General features: G+C 36.5%; 1 protein-coding gene and 1 pseudogene across 4 annotated transcripts in view; both read left to right on the forward strand.

Moving 5' to 3' along the window:
• CHM (CHM Rab escort protein) overlaps positions 1-20,942 on the forward strand; it is a 211,303-nt gene that overhangs the window by 102,794 nt on the left and 87,567 nt on the right. For all 4 annotated transcript variants that reach the window (XM_027608506.2, XM_027608507.2, XM_027608508.2 and 1 more), the window contains exon 9: positions 18,775-18,852. In XM_027608506.2, coding sequence (XP_027464307.1) covers positions 18,775-18,852 — 78 coding nt within the window. The remainder of the gene's footprint in view (positions 1-18,774; positions 18,853-20,942) is intronic.
• On the forward strand, positions 14,260-14,885 carry LOC113930900 (annotated as a pseudogene).

Consider the following 20,942-nt stretch of genomic DNA (forward strand, 5'->3'; position numbering starts at 1 on the left):
TTGACCATGTCATTTAAATTCTCAGAGCCTCCATTGTTTCACCTATATAATGGAAATGGTAATTAAATCTCATCCTAACTCCTGCCCTGGGCTACTCTGAAACTCAAATGTGATGATGTTAGGGAAAGTGCATTGAAGATTGTCCAACACCAAGTAGGGTATTATAACATAAAAGTTGTATGACTTCATGGTCTTGGTATTTGGAATTAATGTTTTTGTAATTACTGAAACATATTTTATAGACTCTTCATTCACTTTATACAAACAAGATATGGTATTTAGAATTTAATTATGTAATTAAATTACCTTATAGTATGTCTATTGATAGGTATATTTACTGTATATAATGTAGTCCTCTTTATGTCTCCTGTAGTTTCTAGTACATAGGCTTTTACAAAATGGGTATGCCATAATTTTTGCCTTACTATTGAATTTGGTGTATTTTACTCATGTAATTAACTGCTTCAGTAGAACTGCTTGGAACTTCAGCTGGCATATAGTAGGTGCTTAATAAATTACTTATTTAAAAAAATCGGATTAGAATTTACCATAGAAATTAAATATTGTAAGACAGGAACTATTTTTTTTCATGTACTAGAGAAATGATTTATAAAAAAGAACTCTGTGTTGGAGCTGAAATAATTAATACAGCTTTTAGCCATTCCTCTTCCTTATTTCTCTATCCCTTCATGCCTCAACCTCTCCTCTCTTTCTTCTCCCCTTTCCCCAAATTAGGCAGTAGACTCTTACTTGCCCAGTATAGTGAAATAGAATAAAAGTTTTGTCCAAAAAGTGCCATTTCCCTGTGGTAAAACTTCACCAATTTTAATCTCACCAAGTCAGGATTCATAATAATTTGAATGTTTTTACTTTGTGGTCTGTAAACAGTCTGCTAAACAAATGAATAGCATAAACGGGAAAGTATATGTAGCCTACTCAAGAAACCAAACTAATTTCAGCTGTTTGTAAATGACTCCTGTAGTCTTTAATTCATGCACACTTGAAAGTCATAAACCTGTCCTTTATAATTTGCACTTACACTGGTATCCCTACATTATTTCATACAAATGCACATGTATTTGTAAACAGCCATATCTTTCAACTTTTTGCTTTCCGACCAGTTTTTTTTAGTTTTTATTTAAATTTTAGTTAACATACAGTGCAATATTGGTTTTACGAGTAGAATTCTGTGATTCATCACTTACAACACCCAGTGCTCATCACAAGTGCCCTCCTTAATATCCTTCACCATCTAGCCCATCCCCCACCCACCTGCCTTTATCAACCCTTAGTTTGTTCTCTATTGTGAAGAGTCTCTGGTGGTTTGTTTCCCTCTCTTCTTTGTTTTCCCCCCAATCTGGAGTTTGTTAAAAGAAAAATGGGATTCACAGTGTGGCTGTTTTTCTTTTGACTATATTAGAATTTGAAAATACTCATTCTTGAATCTACAGTCTTTAATCATGGTCCTGTATGCATAGACCCATATTCTTCAGGTACATTTAAAAATAGAAGGAATTAACTCTAAAATAAGCTTTTGAATAATACATTTTTATTGAATGAACAATTAATCTTGATCCTAGTTTTATGTTTTAATGTATCCTGAGAGGTACAACAGTGTAGTTGTTAAGAGTAGAGACTCTTAAACAGACTTTCTGTTTGAATCCTCTGCCACTTACCTACTGGTTAAATCCTGCTTTTTCAGTTTCCTCCCTTATAAAAAGGGAATAACAATAGTATCTACCTCTTAGGGTTGTTAGGAGTTTTAAGGAAATTATTTGCCTAAGCTCTTAGAACAGTACCTGGTACAAATAAGCACAGCATGAACCTTTGTTATATAAAGTGAAATAATTTCCAAACCATGTTAATTTTCCTGTGCATATATGAATTCACATTCTTCGATATAGTGGAGTGGTCCCAAATGCCTAATGAACTGAGAGCCAAACTTCTGACTGTACTGTTTCCACCTTCCATGATGTTTTTGAAATCAGAACTTTACTGTCAGCCTGTATGTAGTCTTCTCACAGAGGTGGATATACCAAGATTAGACGTGCTACTATCTGAAATCTAGTGCAGTATACCTGTTCCCCTCCCTGGAATTAGCTTTCTTGTTTGTTCCTTCTTCTGTGGGGTTAGATGTATTTCTTTCAGCAAGCAAATGCAGATGAAAACAAGCATTCTTTTTCATTGTACTCCTAAAGTAGAAATAAAGACTATGGAGGGTCTTTCTAGGCTATGAATATTTTAATGCTTGAAATTGGCTCTTAAGAATAGCAAATAGCAAACTAAGGCACTGTCTGTATGGCACAGATAAATCAAGTATGAATCAGAAGAACTTGGTTATCTGTTTCTACATTTTAGCTTAAATCTCTGGCCTTATGAGACTGTTCTACTTATCTCCAATGCAGTTTGTTTCATCTTAGATATCTAACAATGTCAAAACTTACATGAGAAAAGAAATACTGCTTTGTTTCTGAATAGTTGCTGGGGAGAAAATAATTCTCTTTAGAATGTAAACTTTGGAACTGGTAATTTTTAAGACCCCAACAAACACACTGATGGTTATTGATGTTCAGTCAGTTGAACAGACTAAATGTTTCTACTGTTAATCATTCCTGTGGAGATGGTCTTAGCCACAGAAATATACTAATAAAATTGTCCTGACCAATTCAGAACGGTTTTTAAAATTACCCTCATATGTGATCTATAATTAGTGAGATTAAGAAAATTAGCCTGTCAGCCTTGCAGATTAAATTTGAGCTTCTCTGCACTTTTTTCCTCCTGATAGATGCTAAACCATGGATAAAATCGCTCATGTTTTCTCTAGGGATACAAAGCTAAGTTTGCAAACTTATGTGAGTTTAATTCCTTATGTCTGGAGTTTCTAGTTAAATGTTGCAATGGTATGAGAAAAACACCCTACTTGTCTATGGAAAATAAAAGCAAGGTAGCAAGAAGGAGGACCAAAGCACAAAAGCATAGTAGAAGGTAGTTGAACAGCTGTGAGGCTCTCTGTGTTACAGGATACTCTCTTGTTTTTTGTTAGGAACAGCATATTTATTTTTTTTAAAAAGATTTTATTTATTTATTTGACAGCGACACAGCGAGAGAGGGAACACAAGCAGGGGGAGTGGAAGTGCAGGAGGGAGAAGCAGACTTCCCGCCGAGCAGGGAGCCCGATGTGGGGCTTGATTCCAGGACCCTGGGACCATGACCTGAGCCTAAGGCAGATGCTTAACGACTGAGCCACCCAGGCGCCCCAGGAACAGCATATTTAGACTATAAGTAGTTCACAACCCTTTTCTGTGTCAGCATACATGATGGATGTATTTGCATGTTTGACCCATTCCCAGGGATATACCCAGCATTCTTAGAGGCTTTGGCATAGATAAGAGAGGCTGCAGGCTCTGCATAGGACCCACTGTAACACAGCCTTTTTTTCCCTTTTCCTCCCACAGACTTAGGGAGCACTATCTCACAGAACACCAAGGTTGAGAACCACTGTTATTAAACTAAGCATGAAATTCATACTAGATCTGGAATTCATCTAGGAGTGATGGCTTTTATCAGTCTTTTAACTGGGAGTTGGCTTATTGTGTGTTTCTTTGTGACTTAAGGAAAAAGGAAGTCATTTTTTTATTTTTAAAGATTTATTTGAGAGAGAGAGAGTGAGTGAGCACAGGGGGGAGGGGCGGAGGGAGAGAGAAATCCAAGTAGTGTGTGGAGCCCGCACGGGTCTTGATATCACGATGCTTGAATTTCCCATGAGAGGAAGAGTAATAAGAGTTAATACACTCTTATATATAACTCATATATCGGGGAAATTAAGTTATAGGAAAGGATAGCATTTATTTGTTTTTATTTTTAAAATTTTAAAGTCTTATCACAAGGTTTCTGTGAGGACTGTAAAGAGAGTATATTTCGGAGGTCAAGCCCTCAAAGTTAAAGAATTTTTTTCCCAGATGTAGGAATAGCATCGAGAACAGTTCAGTGTTTATATGTTTGAGTACTACTTTTTGCAAGAGTAAAGAACACTAGTTATTATGATTTTTAATTGGAAACTAGAAGTCAAACTGAAATCAATCTTTTCTACATTAGAGATTTTTTAAAAAGGTATAAAAATACAAAAAGTTTCTGAGATGTTGGGGACTTACAGTGGTTCTGATCTCACATTTTCCTATGCACTAAATATGTTCCTTTTGAAACAGATATCTTCCCTGGCTAATGAGCCCCTAAACCTGTCTTGCAAATATGTACTCTTGATCACAATCACGAGAGGAACCTAGTAAGAGTGTTCATTGTGTTTGTTACCACCAGTACATTTGCAACTTTTGTACATTCTTTGATAGCCATATGTATTTTGTCTAAGCACACATGCACTCATACACACATGCTCACTCAGGGCATGTTAGGTATGGGTAACAGTTACTGAATTTTTTACCAAAGACTTAAAACTATTTTCTTACATAAAATATTAAGGGAGCATTGGCTGTAAACTTGGGCTTTCTGTTTTATCATATGCGAGTTTAGAATAAAAATTAGAATTCGTTAAAAAATATGTAGAGAGACACATAAAACGTTTTATACTAGCTCTTTTGTAGGTGCCAGACATACATTGTTGAAAACAGAGAAATTCTCTGGTTGGGAGGGGTTGTTGAAGGGTGTTGGACAGAGAGTAGAAAGATAAAATTTAAGAGAGTAATGTGTCTTGTGAAGAAAAGAAAATAGGCTAATATGGCAGGAAGTGACAATAAGCAGTAGGGAGGTGTCCTTTTAGATGCTATGGTGATCAGGGAAGGCCGTTTAGGAGGGTGATATTTGAGTGTAGTGACACCAAAATATGGTAAGGCATAAGCTCTTGGAGATTTGAGGGAAGAGCTTTCTAGGCATCAGGAACTGTGGCAGAGGTCTAAGTTGGGGTCTTTTGAGATAACAGAAAGATTAACATAACCAGGACAGAGTGAGCAAGTTAATCAGGAATGGGATTTGTGACAATGTATCAATTGAGACCATTGGTGTGCATACAAATTATTGCCACCTGCTTCATTGTTATGCCCCAGTAATTTCTTATATTCAGGCTTTCTAGCTTTTGAAATATTTCCTGTTTGAGGATTAGTATTTTACTTCTGTGGGAAAATATGTATCATCTTTAATTTCCTTTATTCATTTTATATGGTAGTATGATTCAGCAGCTTTGATAATAGGACATCAGCTGAAGGTCTAAAGGACTTTATAAAAGATAAAACGAAATGTTAAATCTTGGACACAGAATCTTCTGTGTGTAAAAATAGGTTAAATGAGAATAATAAAGTGAGCCTTTTTTTCATTTTTCCTGTAATCTCCCTCCAAAGCTGTCAGGGCCCTGTACCTAATATTTATCTTAAGAGGCAGAGAAGGTTTCTTGCCACCCTTAGGAGAAACTTTGGTTAAGACAGAGACCTACTGTTAATTTTTCATATGCTGAATCCCACATACATAATTTTAGAAATTAAAATATTGCCTTGGGGTGCCTGGGTCATTAAGCGTCTGCCTTCGGCTCAGGTCATGATCTCAGGGTCCTTGGATCGAGTCCAACATCAGGCTCCCTGCTCTGCGGGAAGCCTGCTTCTCCCTCTCCCACTCCCCCTGCTTGTGTTCCCTCTCTCGCTGTGTCTCTCTCTGTCAAATAAATAAAAAATCTTAAAAAAAAAAAATATTGCCTTACATTTTACATTCATGAATTTGGAGAATATTTTCAAAGATTTTTTGTTTTCATTTTCTAAAGCATTAATACAGTTCAGTTTTTATTCTTGTAATTTCAAAATTATTCTAAATACATATAAAATAGTTCTTCCATTTTGAAAATACAGAGATTAGATGAAGAGACACTTTCTGTTTTGTTGGATTTGTCTTGAGAACATTACATCCACACAGTATATTTCTCTTAATAGCAGCAGACATGGTAACCCTGAAGTCTGTTTTCTTTCTTGTTACATTAGTTTTTAATTAAAGAAAACAACTAGTTGAAGGCAATTACTTTCCGTGAAATGTAATGAAGATTTATTTTGGAAGTGACCTTCACTTTATTAGCCAAAGCAGTAATCAGAATTAATAGAATAATCAAATTATATACTAACTCATAAATCATCATGAATAGTGTTGTGAAAAGTTCAGCTATTAATGGGTCCCATTGTTTTGCACCTGTATTAAAAAAATTAAAACTGGTGATTTCTACCTTGATAGGCACTGAAATTGCTTTTTAAAAGGCTGTGTAGGATAGGGATACCAGCCAAAAATTTTCGCACTGTTAATTTATCTGTAATACAATTTGATGTACCAGGGCAAAGTTGAAATTGAGTACAATGTTGGTTTGCTCTCTTTCAGTAAAATCTGACTTATTGGAAGCAGTACTCGATTAATTAAAATTCTGTTCGTTTGAATGTTGTTTGGGGTTAATGGCATCAGAGTTAGATTATACTCCAAATATACACAGTTATCTAAATAATGTGTTGGCTAGACATTAGGTTGCTTTTGTGAATTTTCCTTGAGCTTAAGTGGCAGTTTAATATTTGAAACTTACAGAAAACAGCATATCTCATTATAGACTCAGTGCTTCATATTTCTGAGGAATTTACATGGATTCCCATGTTCTTTTTAATTACAGTGGGACAATGGGAAATTTCCTTGCTGCTAAGCTTTTGTATTTTTCATAGTTGTATGTATGGGAATAGTAGGTCTCCACCATTCATGTCAGATAATTGATGATATTTAAAAACATGCTCTAACCATAGCTTTGTGGAGTCAAGCATTACACTTTGTCAGAGCCTAGTAAAAGAAAGTGAATTTTGGAAAAAATCTAAGACTTTGTGAAGTTGGAAAGCAAGTTGTTTTTTTTAAATTAATGTACAGTATAATTATTTCATATATTTGAAAGTGACATTTTTTTCCCCTCTAATTTTACAAAAGAAAGACATATTCACAAGTGAGGAAATTTGTCTTTACTCTTATTTGGCAGACCCATATATTAATTTCACATTAATGACAGTTGCTTATTTTTCAAATTTATATTTTCATTGTGTTAATTTCTTAACTCTATCAAATGTTTGAAAAGTATGAAGAGTATGTATAAATGGTTAAAACTGAAGTATAACTCTGTTAGCATTTTAAGTAAGAGGAATTCAATGTAAGGTTTAAATTTTGATTTATCACTGGCTCTCATTTCATAGGTATTTTTTTTTAATCTTTAAAAATAAAAAAGCTGGGATAAATCTAGATTCACAGGCTTTCGCAGTATACCACTGTTACTTGTTACAACCCTACTTGTTTTCAGAAAAATAAATTGTGACCACCTCAGAGTAGCAAATACCTTTCCCTTTTCCCACATGTTCTATAGCTAATAAAATGAGTGGACACTCTTAAAATTGTACCAGTTCTATTAACATTTGCATTTTGCTGTCTTTGATTTGTTTTAGAAGATTCATATTTAAAATTTTAATGTATAACATCCTGAATAATAGTTGTTTAACATATAACACTCATGACAAGGCAAATAAAAATATCAAAAGAAAACTTACTGAACAACTGAGACATAGGGATTGCAATGCCAAATGTCTACAGGGACAAGGCAGGTCATAGGAAGTGAAGTGGCCTGGAAGAAGATGGTTAGAGCAGTAGAAACCATGGTGAGCTGTTGAGCAGAAGAGAAGAGCTGTTGAGCTGTTGAGAGAAATTGCTATGTGACCGTAAGTCTTGATTGTAGGCCTAGTGTTGCCTGATTTTCTCTTTCAAAGAAGACAGAGATCCAGATTGTTTATGCCAGAGTAACTTTTTTCTTTCAAACTGAGATCATAACAAAATTTATCTACAAGCAGATTTATCTCATGGACGTCTAGTTGGTAACTCCTTGCTATAGGTAAATGACAATTTTTATTTGTACATGTCAGAGGATGGTATCTTTCACCAAATTGAGGTTTTAGAAAATGTATTATAGGGCGCCTGGGTGGCTCAGTTGGTTAAGCGACTGCCTTCGGCTCAGGTCATGATCCTGGAGTCCCAGGATCGAGTCCCACATCGGGCTCCCTGCTCAGCAGGGAGTCTGCTTCTCCCTCTGACCCTCTTCCCTCTCGTGCTATCTCTCATTCTCTCTCTCTCAAATAAATAAAATCTTTAAAAAAAAAAAGAAAATGTATTATAGCTATTTGAAAATGCCCTTCATTATATCACTCATAGTTAGCAACTATGGTATGTAGTGAATTTATGCCATGTCCATATAACCTCAGAAGTCTAGATTTGGATTTTGAGTTACTCTATAAATTGAGCATCCTTTAAGGAAACCACGAGCATTCCAGTGGCATTTTTCTTCTCACAAATCAACAGCCGAGTAATTCTGGAATTAACCTTTGATTCTGTCTAACTACTATGTTATTTCTTCTGTTTCTTATTTATTTGAGAGGGAAAGAGAGTGAGCAAGCGAACAAGCAGGGGCAGAGGGAGAGGGAGAAGCAGACTCCCTGCTGAGCAGGGAGCCTGATGTGGGGCTTGATCCCAGGACCCTGGTATCGTGACCTGAGCCAAAGGCAGCCGCTCAACCAAGTGAGCCATCCAGGCGCCCCGCTTCTCAGTTTCTTAGAGTATGCTTTCCTCAGTTTCTACTCTTCTGCCGTGGTCAGGACCATAATTGCTAGCTGCTCTCCTGCTCCCACTATCTGCCTCCTTCATCAAACCAACATGGCACTTCCAGTGGCATTCTCGTCTGTCACATCAAATGCAAACACTTCTACTTACCTTTTAGCCCCATTTTGTAATAATTTTATCCTTCAGCTCTTTCCTGTCATTCCCCAGTTTGTGCATCCATTTTATTTATTTATTTATAAAGATTTTATTTATTTATTTGAGAGAGAGTGAAAGCGAAAGATCACAGAGGGAGAGGGAGAAGCAGACTCGCCGCTGAGCGGAGAGTCCAACGCGAGGCTCGATCCCAGGACCCTGAGATCATGACCTGAGCCGAAAGCAGACGCTTAGCCGACTGAGCCACCAGGTGCACCAGTTTGTACATCCATTTAATTATTCCAGTGTCTGTGCACACTCTCACCTTTCTGCATTTTCTCATTACTTTTCTACCTTTTAGGATTTATTTCCGCCCCCAACAGTCTGGCCTGTTCCTCTTCAAGGGTTGACACAGGCCTAGCCATCAGATCTTCTTTCACTACACCTGACTGCTAGAAGCTATATGCTTTTAGGCAAGTAGTTTACCTTCTCTGAAATTGGTCTAGCTGTTTTAAAGGTTTTCTCTACTTTTGACGTTCTGTAACTCCTCTTCCAACACGTGTTGACCTTTTCTTTCAATTCCCTTATAATACTTCTAGTCTACCACAAAATATATTCTTTATTTTTTTTCAGTTGTTACGCTTAATACTATAATTTTTCTCATTTATCTAACAGGGGGCTAAATCTGTGCATCTACTGTGAAACTAGCATAGTACCAGTGGCTAGTTGGTTGATTTGAGCAATTTCAATTTTATATGTAGCCCTAGGGGACTCATGTTCCAGGTTAGTACCATTAGCCTTTGAATTGAGAAAGCTTGCAGGTCTTTCCTAGGATTTGCATAACACAAATGACTATCCTTTATTTTATTTTACTGTATGAATTGATACATACCATCCAATGGGGAAAAAGTGAATGTATTGGTGACTGAAGGGGCCTGGGGCACTTCTGTGTGTGAACCAATTCAGTTTAAAATAAGATAGTCCTGAGCAGGGATTTGGTTTGGGGGTATGGAGAAGGTATAGAGGGTATATAGTTTAAAGAAGGAGCCCAGGAATCGCAGAGGAATAAGGCTATTTGACCTGACAGTCAATTTTTTAATAAATAGCCAAAGGAGAAAATTATTGGACGTGTAATCCACAGGAAGAAAGAATATGGTTTTTGTGAGGTAATTATACATCAGCCATCTGACAAGTTTCTTTGAGAGGGCTAAATAAAGTGGGAATGAGGAGGAGTCAGTGAACATTTAGATTTTCAAAAAGCCTTTAATAAGATTTTATACCAAATACTGCTTTAAAAATGTCCTCCTACCATGGGTTTGGGGATAATGTTTAGTCATGCATAGAGATCTAGTTTAAACATAGGAAAAAAGGAATGGGTGGATTCAATGAACTCCTCCTTGCATGGGGAGATTTTTACAGTAAGCTGTAATATTAATATATATATAATTATTATATATAATTTTGATTTATTTAAGAATATAATATTTACTGTTTTTTTTAACATTTTTGTAAATGATTGTGGACAGTGAGCATAGTAACTCAGCTGCTTCCCAATTTGTAATAGACACGGAGGGCTATTGTAGATAGTAAAATATCGAACTGAAGAGTATTAGCTGAAGGATTGTTTCATAACGTTATGTGAGAAGGCAGGAAAATGGCATAAGTGACTGTAACTCTAAATGGATCCGCCCATATTTTTCAACACATGAAAAGATCTAGGAGTTGTTATGTAGGGATCTCAGAAAACATTAGCTTTGGGTATTCTTGTGTCTGCATTAAGAAAAACCCACACTATATAGGACATAGTCATGAAGGGCATTACAAATAAAAGTATATTAATGTCTTGATTTAAAATTGATGCCTATTTACCTGTGTTGTTTGTACAGTTTGAGTTTTGAAGACTAGGTAGCAAAATGGATCAATGATTTAAATAAGAATTATATAAGAAGTGATTATATCATGTACAGAATGTCAAAGCAGAGAAAGAGGCAGAGAAAGGATGTTAACCCAAAGAAATCCAGAGAGCCTAAGTAGATTTACTACTATAGTCTTCTTTGCTACATCTTAAAAGTTTGAACCAAGGGCTTCCTTTTGAATTTGAAAGATCTTTTTAAATGAATTTGCTTAAGTAGATATGTGGCAGATTAAAAAGAAAATGAAGCTGCTAGTCTGTGTATTCAGACTAAAAATTTCAGTTTTATTAAAAGCTTAGTGTAGGGGCACCTGGGTGGCTCAGTCGTTAAATGTCTGCCTTCGGCTCAGGTCATGATCCTCGGGGTCCTGGGATTGAGCCCCCTGCTCCGTAAGGAGCCTGCTTCTCCCTCTCCCTCTCCCCCTGCTTGTGTTCCCTCTCTTGCTGTGTCTCTCTCTGTCAAATAAATAAAGTCTTTAAAAAAAAAAAAGCTTAGTTTAAATTATGTTTAAAGAGTAGTTAGGGGGCGCCTGGGTGGCTCAGTTGGTTGGGCGACTGCCTTCGGCTCGGGTCGTGATCCTGGAGTCCTGGGATCATGTCCCGCATTGGGCTCCCCGCTCAGCGGGGAGTCTGCTTCTCCCTCTGACCCTCTTCCCTCTCGTGCTCTCTGTCTCTCATTCTCTCTCTCTCAAATAAAATCTTAAAAAAAAAAAAAAAAGAGTAGTTAGGAAATATTGGTGCTTTCCCATCAAAAGCTCCATTGATGTCATTGCAATAGGCTGTATTGGAGAATTGTTGAGTTGACATGTTTCTGGTTTGCGTACAAACCAGGGAGCCATTCTACACATGATGTATAGATACAGAGCCTAGGTTGTGACCCAAGCATATAAATTGACCTCCAGTATTTTTGGAAGGCTTAATTTTTTTTTAATATTGAATGATGAATTTTTAATTTTTTAAAATTCCAGTATAATTAACATATAGTGTAATAGTAGTTTCAAGTGTACAGTGTAGTGATTCACCAATTCTATACATTACTCAGTGCTCATCATGGTAAGTATATTCTTAATCCCCTTCACTTATTTCACCCATCCCCCCAAAGAAAAGAGAACTAGTGAAAAAAAAAGACGGAATGATGACTTGTATTCTATAACTTATATTAATTTATTCTGGGTCCCTTGTGCAATTATTAATACAGATCTGTTTCTGTCATATAATATATAGTTTTATTGTGACTTTTCCTATAGAAGGTTAATTTAAGGACAGCTGGGAAAGCTAAAAAAAAAATGAATACATCATCTACAGAATGTCACCGAGAACAGAGGAAGCTAGATATATGGCTAAGAGCTATAAAATAGAGGCAGTTTCTGGGGTGAGTTTTCTGAAGGCTATGTATTCCTTTTGGCAGCTTTTTCTAAGTTAAGCATGATGATTATGCCTTTCAAGAATGACGGCAATGCCTAAAGGGCAATCCATCTGTCCACAACTTTTTCATGAGTGTGAAATTTGCATCAAAAGCCCCATTGGACTTAGATACTTGTGACATATAATTTCTTGAATTAGCAGCAGTGCTTTGTCCTTACAGGTGCGTGGTAACTTTTTGAAGGCCAGAAACTAATCTGTTCCTGGTACCCTCCTATCTAGATATTTATACCCAGAGTATTATGTAATGAATGGCCAGAATAGATATAGTGGTTGTTGAGGTTGGTAACAATTAGCTGGCTCTAATAATCACACCCTAGGTGGAAGAGAAGTGTTTCTGCAGAATCCTTCAAAGCTCTATCTGTACAGGGAGATTGAATCAGGCTTGAACAGTTAAATTTGATTGTTAAACATTTCAGAGGGGAGACTGCTCTCATGAATATCTGAATTACCTTGGTGGCTCAGTCGTTAAGCGTCTGCCTTCGGCTCAGGTCGTGATCCCAGGGTCCTGGGATCGAGCCCCGCGTCGGGCTCCCTGCTCCGCGGGAAGCCTGCCTCTCCCTCTGACCCTCCCCCTGCTTGTGTTCCCTCTCTCGCTGTGTATCTCTCTGTCAAATAAATAAATAAAATCTTTAAAAAAAAAAAAAGTATTATGAATTACCTTAAACTTGTCTTCAGGAGGACATCTCCCTGCTACATCCAGTCCATCAGCAATTCTTGTCAGCTTTATGTCTCAAATTGTCTCCAGTGTCTCCATTTCATCTCCATTGCCACTACCCTGCTTCAGGTTGCCATCATCTCTCACTTGGTCTACTGCAAACATAACTGGCCTCCTCTTCTCCACTCTTGCCCCATTGACAGTTCTCTACACAGCAGCCAAGCTCATCTTTTAAAAAAATATAAATCTGATCTAGTAATTCCACTACTAGGTATTTACCCAAACACTGTGAAAACATTAATTCAAAAAGATATAGCACCCTTATGTTTATTCAGCATTATTTACACTAGCCAAATTATGGAAGCAGCCAAAATGTCCATCAATAGATAAATAAGATGGTGTGTGTGTGTGTGTGTGTGTGTGTGTGTGTAGATGGGGACACACACACACATACACACCCCAATATGGATGGATCTAGAAAATATAATGCTAAGTGAAATAAGTCAGGCAGAGAAAAACAAATACCATATGATTTCATTCATGTGGAATTTAAGAAAATAAAAACAAAAAAGACTCATAGAGAAGAAACTGATGTTTACCAGGGGTGAGGTAGGTGGGGGAGGTACATGAAATAGGTGAAGGGGATTAAGAGTACATTTAATATGATGAGCCTTGAGTAATGTATAGACTTGGTGAATTGCTGTATTGTACACCTGAAACTAATATAACACTGTATGGTAGCTATACTGGAATTAAAATTTTTTAAAGTTAAAAGAAGATATAGGGGCGCCTGGGTGGCTCCGTCATTAAGCATCTGCCTTCAGCTCAGGTCATGATCCTAGGGTCCTGGGATTGAGCCCCGCATTGGGCTCCCTGCTCCGCGGGAAGCCTGCTTCTCCCTCTCCCACTCCCCCTGCTTATGTTTCCTCTCTCCTGTCTCTCTCTCTCTGTCAAATAAATCAATAAAATCTTAGAAGAAGAAGAAGAAGAAGATATAGTCCATGGTCTCTGCGCAGGTGCAAGTCAGGGCCCGGGTTTGCACTCAAACTGATCTGGACTGGCTGGAGGTCTTGTCAGGGCAGTGGCTATGGCTTGAGGGGTAGTTTTGATTTCTGTTTGCCTGAGTTATGATATAAGCTGGCAAGAAGAGCTTAAGGAAGAATGTGGGACAAAGGTTGGTGAGTACAAGCAGGTGGGCAGTAAAGGTCAGCTCTTAGGATCTAGCTGGTAACAAAACCACTGAGAGAACAAATGCCACCATTGTGAGCAACACATGTTTTCCCTAACAGGCATGACTGGAATGGAAAAAAAAAATGCCACTGAGAAGGAGTATAAAAAACTTATATACATATGCAGGTGTACACTTTTGCAGTTGTGTTGATTTATGGTAGATATCAAGTAATTCTTCCCAAGAGCACAAAACACACCCTGTTCTCGTTTAAAATGAAGAGGAAATTTGTTGGATTCTGACTGTCTGATCATTGGACTTCTTCCTTTATGACATCCACACAAGTCGTGTGCTCGCTTCCCCAAGATGGCGGCCCCAAAGGACGGTTATGGCTTAGAAGTGGCCATGGGGAATGGGTGGCGGCTCCACCTAGGGATTACTGAGGTCCTGTTTGTGAAAGATGTAGATTCCTTCATGAAACAGCCTGGGAATGAGACTGCAGATACAGTACTAAAGAAGCTGGATGAATAGTACCAGAAGTAAAAGTTTATGGAACTCAAACCTTGCTCAAAAGAAAAGGAGGCTAAAAGGCCAGATTCCTGAAATTAAGCAGACTGTAGAAATTCTAAAATACATGCAGAAGGAAAAAAGAATCCACCAGTTCACTGGAGACCGGATTCTTACTGGCAGATAACCTGTATTGCAAAGCTTCAATTTCTCCTACTGATAAAGTGTGTCTGTGGTTGGAGGCTAATGTAATGTTTGAATATGGTATTGATGAAGCTCAGGCATTGTTGGAAAAGAATTTGTTGACTGCCACGAAGAATCTTGATTACCACAGAAGTCAATATGGCCAGGGTTTACAATTGGGATGTAAAAAGAAGAAACAAGGATGATTCTACCAAGAACAAAGCATAATGCTGGCAATTAAAAATGTGGTTCAGTTTTCCAAACATGTTATTTTAAATACCCCAAAGTTTATCCCTAAATGTTGACATGACTTTGACTGATTTTTTTTTAACAGCAGGAATGACAATTAAAACTAAAAAAAGATAAACACTTTATTATAAAAACGAAATTAGTTTCAAATATTTTATGAAATTAGCAGTATTTTCATTTTTTTTTATTTCCAACAAAGTAAATCTACTTTCATCTTTTTTGGTTTTTCATAAAAATATTAGCTAAAATGGCTGAGGTATGCTATGGAAGCTGAATTCTGGACACTTTGCTTTATTGGCTGATGTTACTCTCACTTGATTTGGTTAAACCAATGTAGAGGTAGGAAAAACAGTTGAAATATTTCCAAACTTTTCTTTAGCACATATGGGGCTTTATGGCTCTCTGTTGCTGTTGTTTATCTTATATAAATGGATTTTCATTAATTACTGTTTAGCCAATAACAATTATAATATTCTGTGTTTTTCAGGAAATGGTAATTTGCCTCCCTAAACAGTAAGAGGGCTATCGAGATCCTTTTTTCTTACCCCATAGAAGTGCACAGTGTCTTTGCAATGCCAACATAAGGGAGATCTGGCCAACAAGAAATAATAAAATTCTTTAGCCACTCAGAACTCTTGGCTAAGGCAGTTTTGTATTTCTTAGCAGTTCTCCAAAGCAGCTGAACAAGAATTTAAGATAAATATGAATCTGCAGTGGTTGAAAATATTTGTGAGCTTTTTTATTCATGATAAAACCTCATAGAGTAGAAAAATTCCTGTGGAAAGCCTTTGGTACAGTGGCTAGCATTGGGTGATACAGATTCTGATAAAAACACATATATTATTCCATCTCCATGTAGTACAACATAGACTCGTACAATGTTTTGTATTTGTATATCGTGATATTAAAACATTGAAGTTAAAAAAATAACATCCACACAAACCAATCCTAAACATTCTTTACATTCTTGTGTTCCTTCTATGTAGTATATGTCCACTACTGTTAAATTGTGTTGAAAACCAGGTAATTTGTTGATGGCTTACTAAAATAAATAGTTAAAGATGCCTCTCTTGCATTTTATATTTAAATATATTTTTCAGAGACCTCATTTACCCCAAAACTTAATAGAAATTAATTTTCAAACAAAGGGATACTAAAGTAGCAATATATTTCATAAATAGTGTAATATATAATGAAAGGAGGTCTTTGTAAACAAATACATTTAATTTTAATTAAGTGGATTTCTCAGGCTTTTGATAATACCATAATAGTCTATGGTATGATATTTTATGATTTTGTTTTAACTTTATACAACTTCTGATTCTGAACTTGATCCCCTTGCTTTTCTTGGAATGTGGGAAGATACTTAAAATTTTTTTCCTGAGGGGGGGTGTTGGTGTGTGTGTGTGTGTGTGTGTGTGTGTGTGTGTGTGTGTGTGTGTGTGTGTGTAAAAACATAGACCAGTATGACTGAAATGAGAAATTCTGTAGGTCAGTCAGTTGGTTATCGCTCATCTATAGCTGCTTACAAGGAAGTTGGAAACACTGATGCTGCTACTCAGGTAACAGAGATCCCCAGGCAAATGAGAATGCTGATTGTGTGATTCACATTTTTAACTTGATTATCCATTTTGGGGCTTAACCTAATTTAACCTATTTATTTTTAGTGGGCCAGTAATATTTCATGTGACTGTGGCCTCTTTCAGTATTAACAGGAAATTGATGGTGAAGGTTGGACTGATTATCTTAGTCACATCAATTTCACTAAATTGGTACTCCCCTACCAACAACAGGGGTTAGAATACCACCTAGGAAATGTATCTAAACAGTCTAATAGATGATTTTTTTCTAACCCTCTGTGGGATCTGTCGAGTGCAGTGTCTCAAATAGTACCAGGTATACCAGACAATAAATATTCTGGAACTTGGTATGTGACTAGTGAACAAGATTAGCAAGAAGGGAGAATATCTTGTAGCAGGTGCCCTGGGTAAAACTTGCAGTCTAAGGGTTTTTAAGCTCATGAAATTTTGCTTGCATGCTCTGATGTGCCATTTCTTATATTCTAAATTTCTCAGTGGAAGAAAAACCCTGATCTATGTCATCCTATACCAGAATGAATTATTACCTAACCTCACCTATCCTAACTAGCTTAGTCATGTTCAGTAAAATGAATTAAACTTAGAAAGATAATAGTATTATGCCATACTTGGTGAATGTCACTTATCTCTATTTATATTTTTCATTATAATCTGGTTATGAAATATTTCAAGAATGCTCCAGGAAGTACATAGAATAATATAAAGGTCACCATGTAGCCATTCACAGTTTTGTCAAATCTTAACATTTTGCCATATTTGCTCTCAATATATTTTTTTAAGAAACTGAACAACTGAAACTTCCATTGTAACTTTTACTCCCTCTCTTCCCAGAGATAACTACTATCCTGAATTTGGTGTTTATAATTCCCTTAAATGTTTCTGCACTTTTACTACATATTTGCATATGAAGTTTTGAAACTTTTCATAAATGACATCACAATATATTCTTCCCTAATTTGCTATTATCTCTCAATTTTTATGTTTTTGCCATTTATCCATGTTGATAGATGGGAATGTAGTTCATTCATTTAAATTGCTTAATGTATTCCATTGTACAATGTGAGAGGTTAAGCCAACTGTGCAGTTAGAGGATGCAGTCCCCACAAGACTGTCCATACTTCAGCTACCCCACCCCATTTGTTGTCTCTGATAATCCTCACTCAGGCTAAGGTATTTTTCTTCATGTATAATTTTAGATTATAAACATATAAGGGGATTCTGTCTGTGGCTCTTTCATGTGGCTTCATATCGCTCCACAAAGTTTTAGCAGTTGCTTCCACCAAGTCTCCAGAGGTACTACTGACCCAGAGCCACTTTTCTTTCATGGTGTTTTATTGGTTAAGGGTTTCTTGGATCATGTAGTATAATTGCAAACCCCCGACCTGTGTGAGGACAGACCACTGGTTATAAATACAGAGGTATAATCTTCTCCACCCAGGGCTTTGGATAAAACAATTTTTCTTTTCTCCCTTTTGTGGTTAAGTGGGTTTTCACTGAAGTGTAGTCCTTTAATGATCCAGACATTATGAGAGAATATCTCATTTTCTACTCCCTGCCTTACTTGGATCCTGAAGCCTCTCCTGTCCCTACGTAAGCATTAAAACCCAAGCCCTTAGTTTCATGAGATAGGCAAACTCCTTAGAACTTCTGCAGCATTAACTCATGTGCTTACTGCTCTACTTTTCAGTTCCCAGTGTAGTTTTTGTTTACTTTTAAGGTAAGCAAAATCTCCAGGGGTCTACCAGTCTTTCCTGCTTTGTTTCCTCCTTAAGACTTCTCTGTGGCCACTTTTTTTTTTTTTTTTTTTTGAATTTTAGAGAGAGACGAGTGAGTGCGCATGAGTGGGGGGAGGGGCAGAGGGAGAGGAGAGAGAATCTTAAGCATACTCCCTGCTGAGCACAGAGCCTGACTCCGTTCAGTCCCCAACCATGAGATCATGATGTGAGCCAAAATCAAGAGTCAGATGCTTAACCAAGCCACCCAGGCTCCCCTGTGGGGTCATTTCTGTTGGGGGTTTCAGACATTACCTCTTGAGGCTATTTGTAGTTAGTAGGTGGTTTGGGGGAATAACTGAGCTTTGGGGATACTTTTGGCTTGATCATAATTCTAGGCTTGCACATTGTATTATTAATACTGGTACCTCTTGCTGCATCAAAATATTACTAATCTATCTTACTTCTGAGGGATTCTTAATACCATGACAGAGAAAATAATAAGTTGTCAAAATTCTTTTTCTGTAAGATCACTTATTAAATGGAAGACATTTCAAAGAAGATAATGCTACCTTAATTTTCAACTCAAGAATCCTAATTCACGCCTTCTATTCTCTTCCTAGGATGTGTGCAGTGTTTGGTGGAATCTATTGTCTTCGCCATTCAGTACAGTGCCTTGTTGTGGACAAAGAATCCAGAAAGTAAGGATGATATAAGTTACGTTCCTATAGTTGCACCCCAAGCACAGGTGAAAGATGCTAAAGTCAATTTAAAAAAAAATGATTCTTCGAAGATCCTCCTTGGTATTAATATCATACCAACCTTGATTAAAAGTAATTTGTATTTAGATCCTCCAGAACAAAGAAAGTGAGTTCAAAATATAGAAACTAAATTAATTTCCCTGCAATATAACTATAGCTCCTGATCATCCAGGCTTGGAAGACAAATCATTTCAGCTGCCGGGGGTGGGTAGTGAGTGATGTTAGTTTTCCTTGTGGCCTTACCTCCTCTAATTGATTTTTATCAGATGACAACAAAGCCCTCTGTTATTGCATTTTTAAAAATGGAACTCACCTAAAGACTCATCAGATTAATCTCTGCTGATAATGCATGTCACTCCCAAGAGAAAAAACACTTTAATGACTTTTTAGGTAGATTGTTGTCATAAACTATGCTACCCTGTTATCTGAGGATAAATTCTTATACAATCATACTAGGCCTGCAGACTGGTTTAGGTTTGGAATAAAAATGTACCTGCTTTTAGAAAATGCCAAGCACTATTTATGTCTATGTTTTTATACTTCAATTATATTTTTCTAGGATTTATTATTTAGTTACTAAGATACACCCTTGTCTGAATTACACTAAGTAGTAGTCTTTGATTTCTGTATTTAAATTAAAACTGGATTAAGTTTTAGGAGCTGTTTAAATTACTATGTATTTTTCTTTCTAGTTACATGTTGTTAAGCATCTAACCTACATCTCTAATATGACTATTTTTAGGGGTATATAAAGAAATGGTATTGTTCAGACCATAAAATACTTTAATATCATGAACTGGAAGCTTAAAAATAGAAAATTTAAGCTGTTTGATTTTACAGTAATTTTATATAGTCTAAGCGGCATAATTTCTTACAGACTAATTATAACACCAAGAGCTGGTATTTTGAGATATGGTGGAAAAAAATTCAAGTCTAGAACATGTAATGTTTAGGCAGTGAATTTGACTTAGAAAGTAATTCTCTAGTATAAGATAATAGAAACACACAGTTTAAAGGCTTGTATGTAAAGTACTTTTAGCACCTTAATGCAAAGATACCACATAAATGAAAAATGATAATGTATAGTGAAAAATCTTTGAAGGCCCAGGATATTCATATACTGGGTCATGAATAACTCTGTGGAGGTTCATGAAGGAATTGTTGTTTTTAAGCCTCTTAGAGTCATTTTTCCTTATATAGTCATTTTGAAGCACGAATGTGTTCCCATGATGGAAAGCCAGATAGTGAATTGTTTATTTTTACTTGGTGTTTATTTACTTACATCCTTTTACCTTTTTTGGGCCCAATTCCAGTTCTACTTGTTACTCTTAGTGACAAGAATTTACATGGCTCGTGTTTCTTTTTTTAGAAAATGGCTACATTAAGTATAGTAATAACATTTGTTCAACTAAAGGTTACATTTACCTTAACTTTGATGTAGTTTTTATTATAAACTCTGAAGAGAGGAATTCTTCCTTGCAACAAATAGCTGGGGGCCAAGGGTCTAAAGACCAAACAATGATAGTTTTCAAATTTTAATGTGCCTAAGAATCACCAGGTAAACTTGTTCTGTTCTTGTTTTTGTTTGAAGGGAGATTTCTATGCCTCACCCTCAGAGAGCGAAATTGGATAATATGGTTAGAATGGAGTCAGGGAACTCGCAGTTTTGAGGAACATCCCAAATGAATCTAATGTAGGTGCTCCATAGATGACACTAAGAAACACTGATCTGTAATGTAAAGTTCAGGATCTAGCCAGTATTCTAAGAGTGGGAGCTTTAGATCTTAATTCATTCTAGGCCCTTATGAAGATGATTCTTCCAGATCTATTGGAGTCAAATATGAATCTTACTTATTTTTTTGTTTTTTTGTTATTTTCTTTAAGCTATAAATGTGTTTTTGTCCCCCAGGTTTTTATTTAAATTCCATCTAGTTAACATAAAGTGCAGTATTAATTTCAGGTGTAGGATTTAGTGATTCATCACATACAGTACCCGATGCTCATCACAAGTGCCCTCGTTATAGCCATCA

Source organism: Zalophus californianus, chromosome X, assembly GCF_009762305.2.
Source record: "Zalophus californianus isolate mZalCal1 chromosome X, mZalCal1.pri.v2, whole genome shotgun sequence".
NCBI lineage: Eukaryota > Metazoa > Chordata > Mammalia > Carnivora > Otariidae > Zalophus > Zalophus californianus.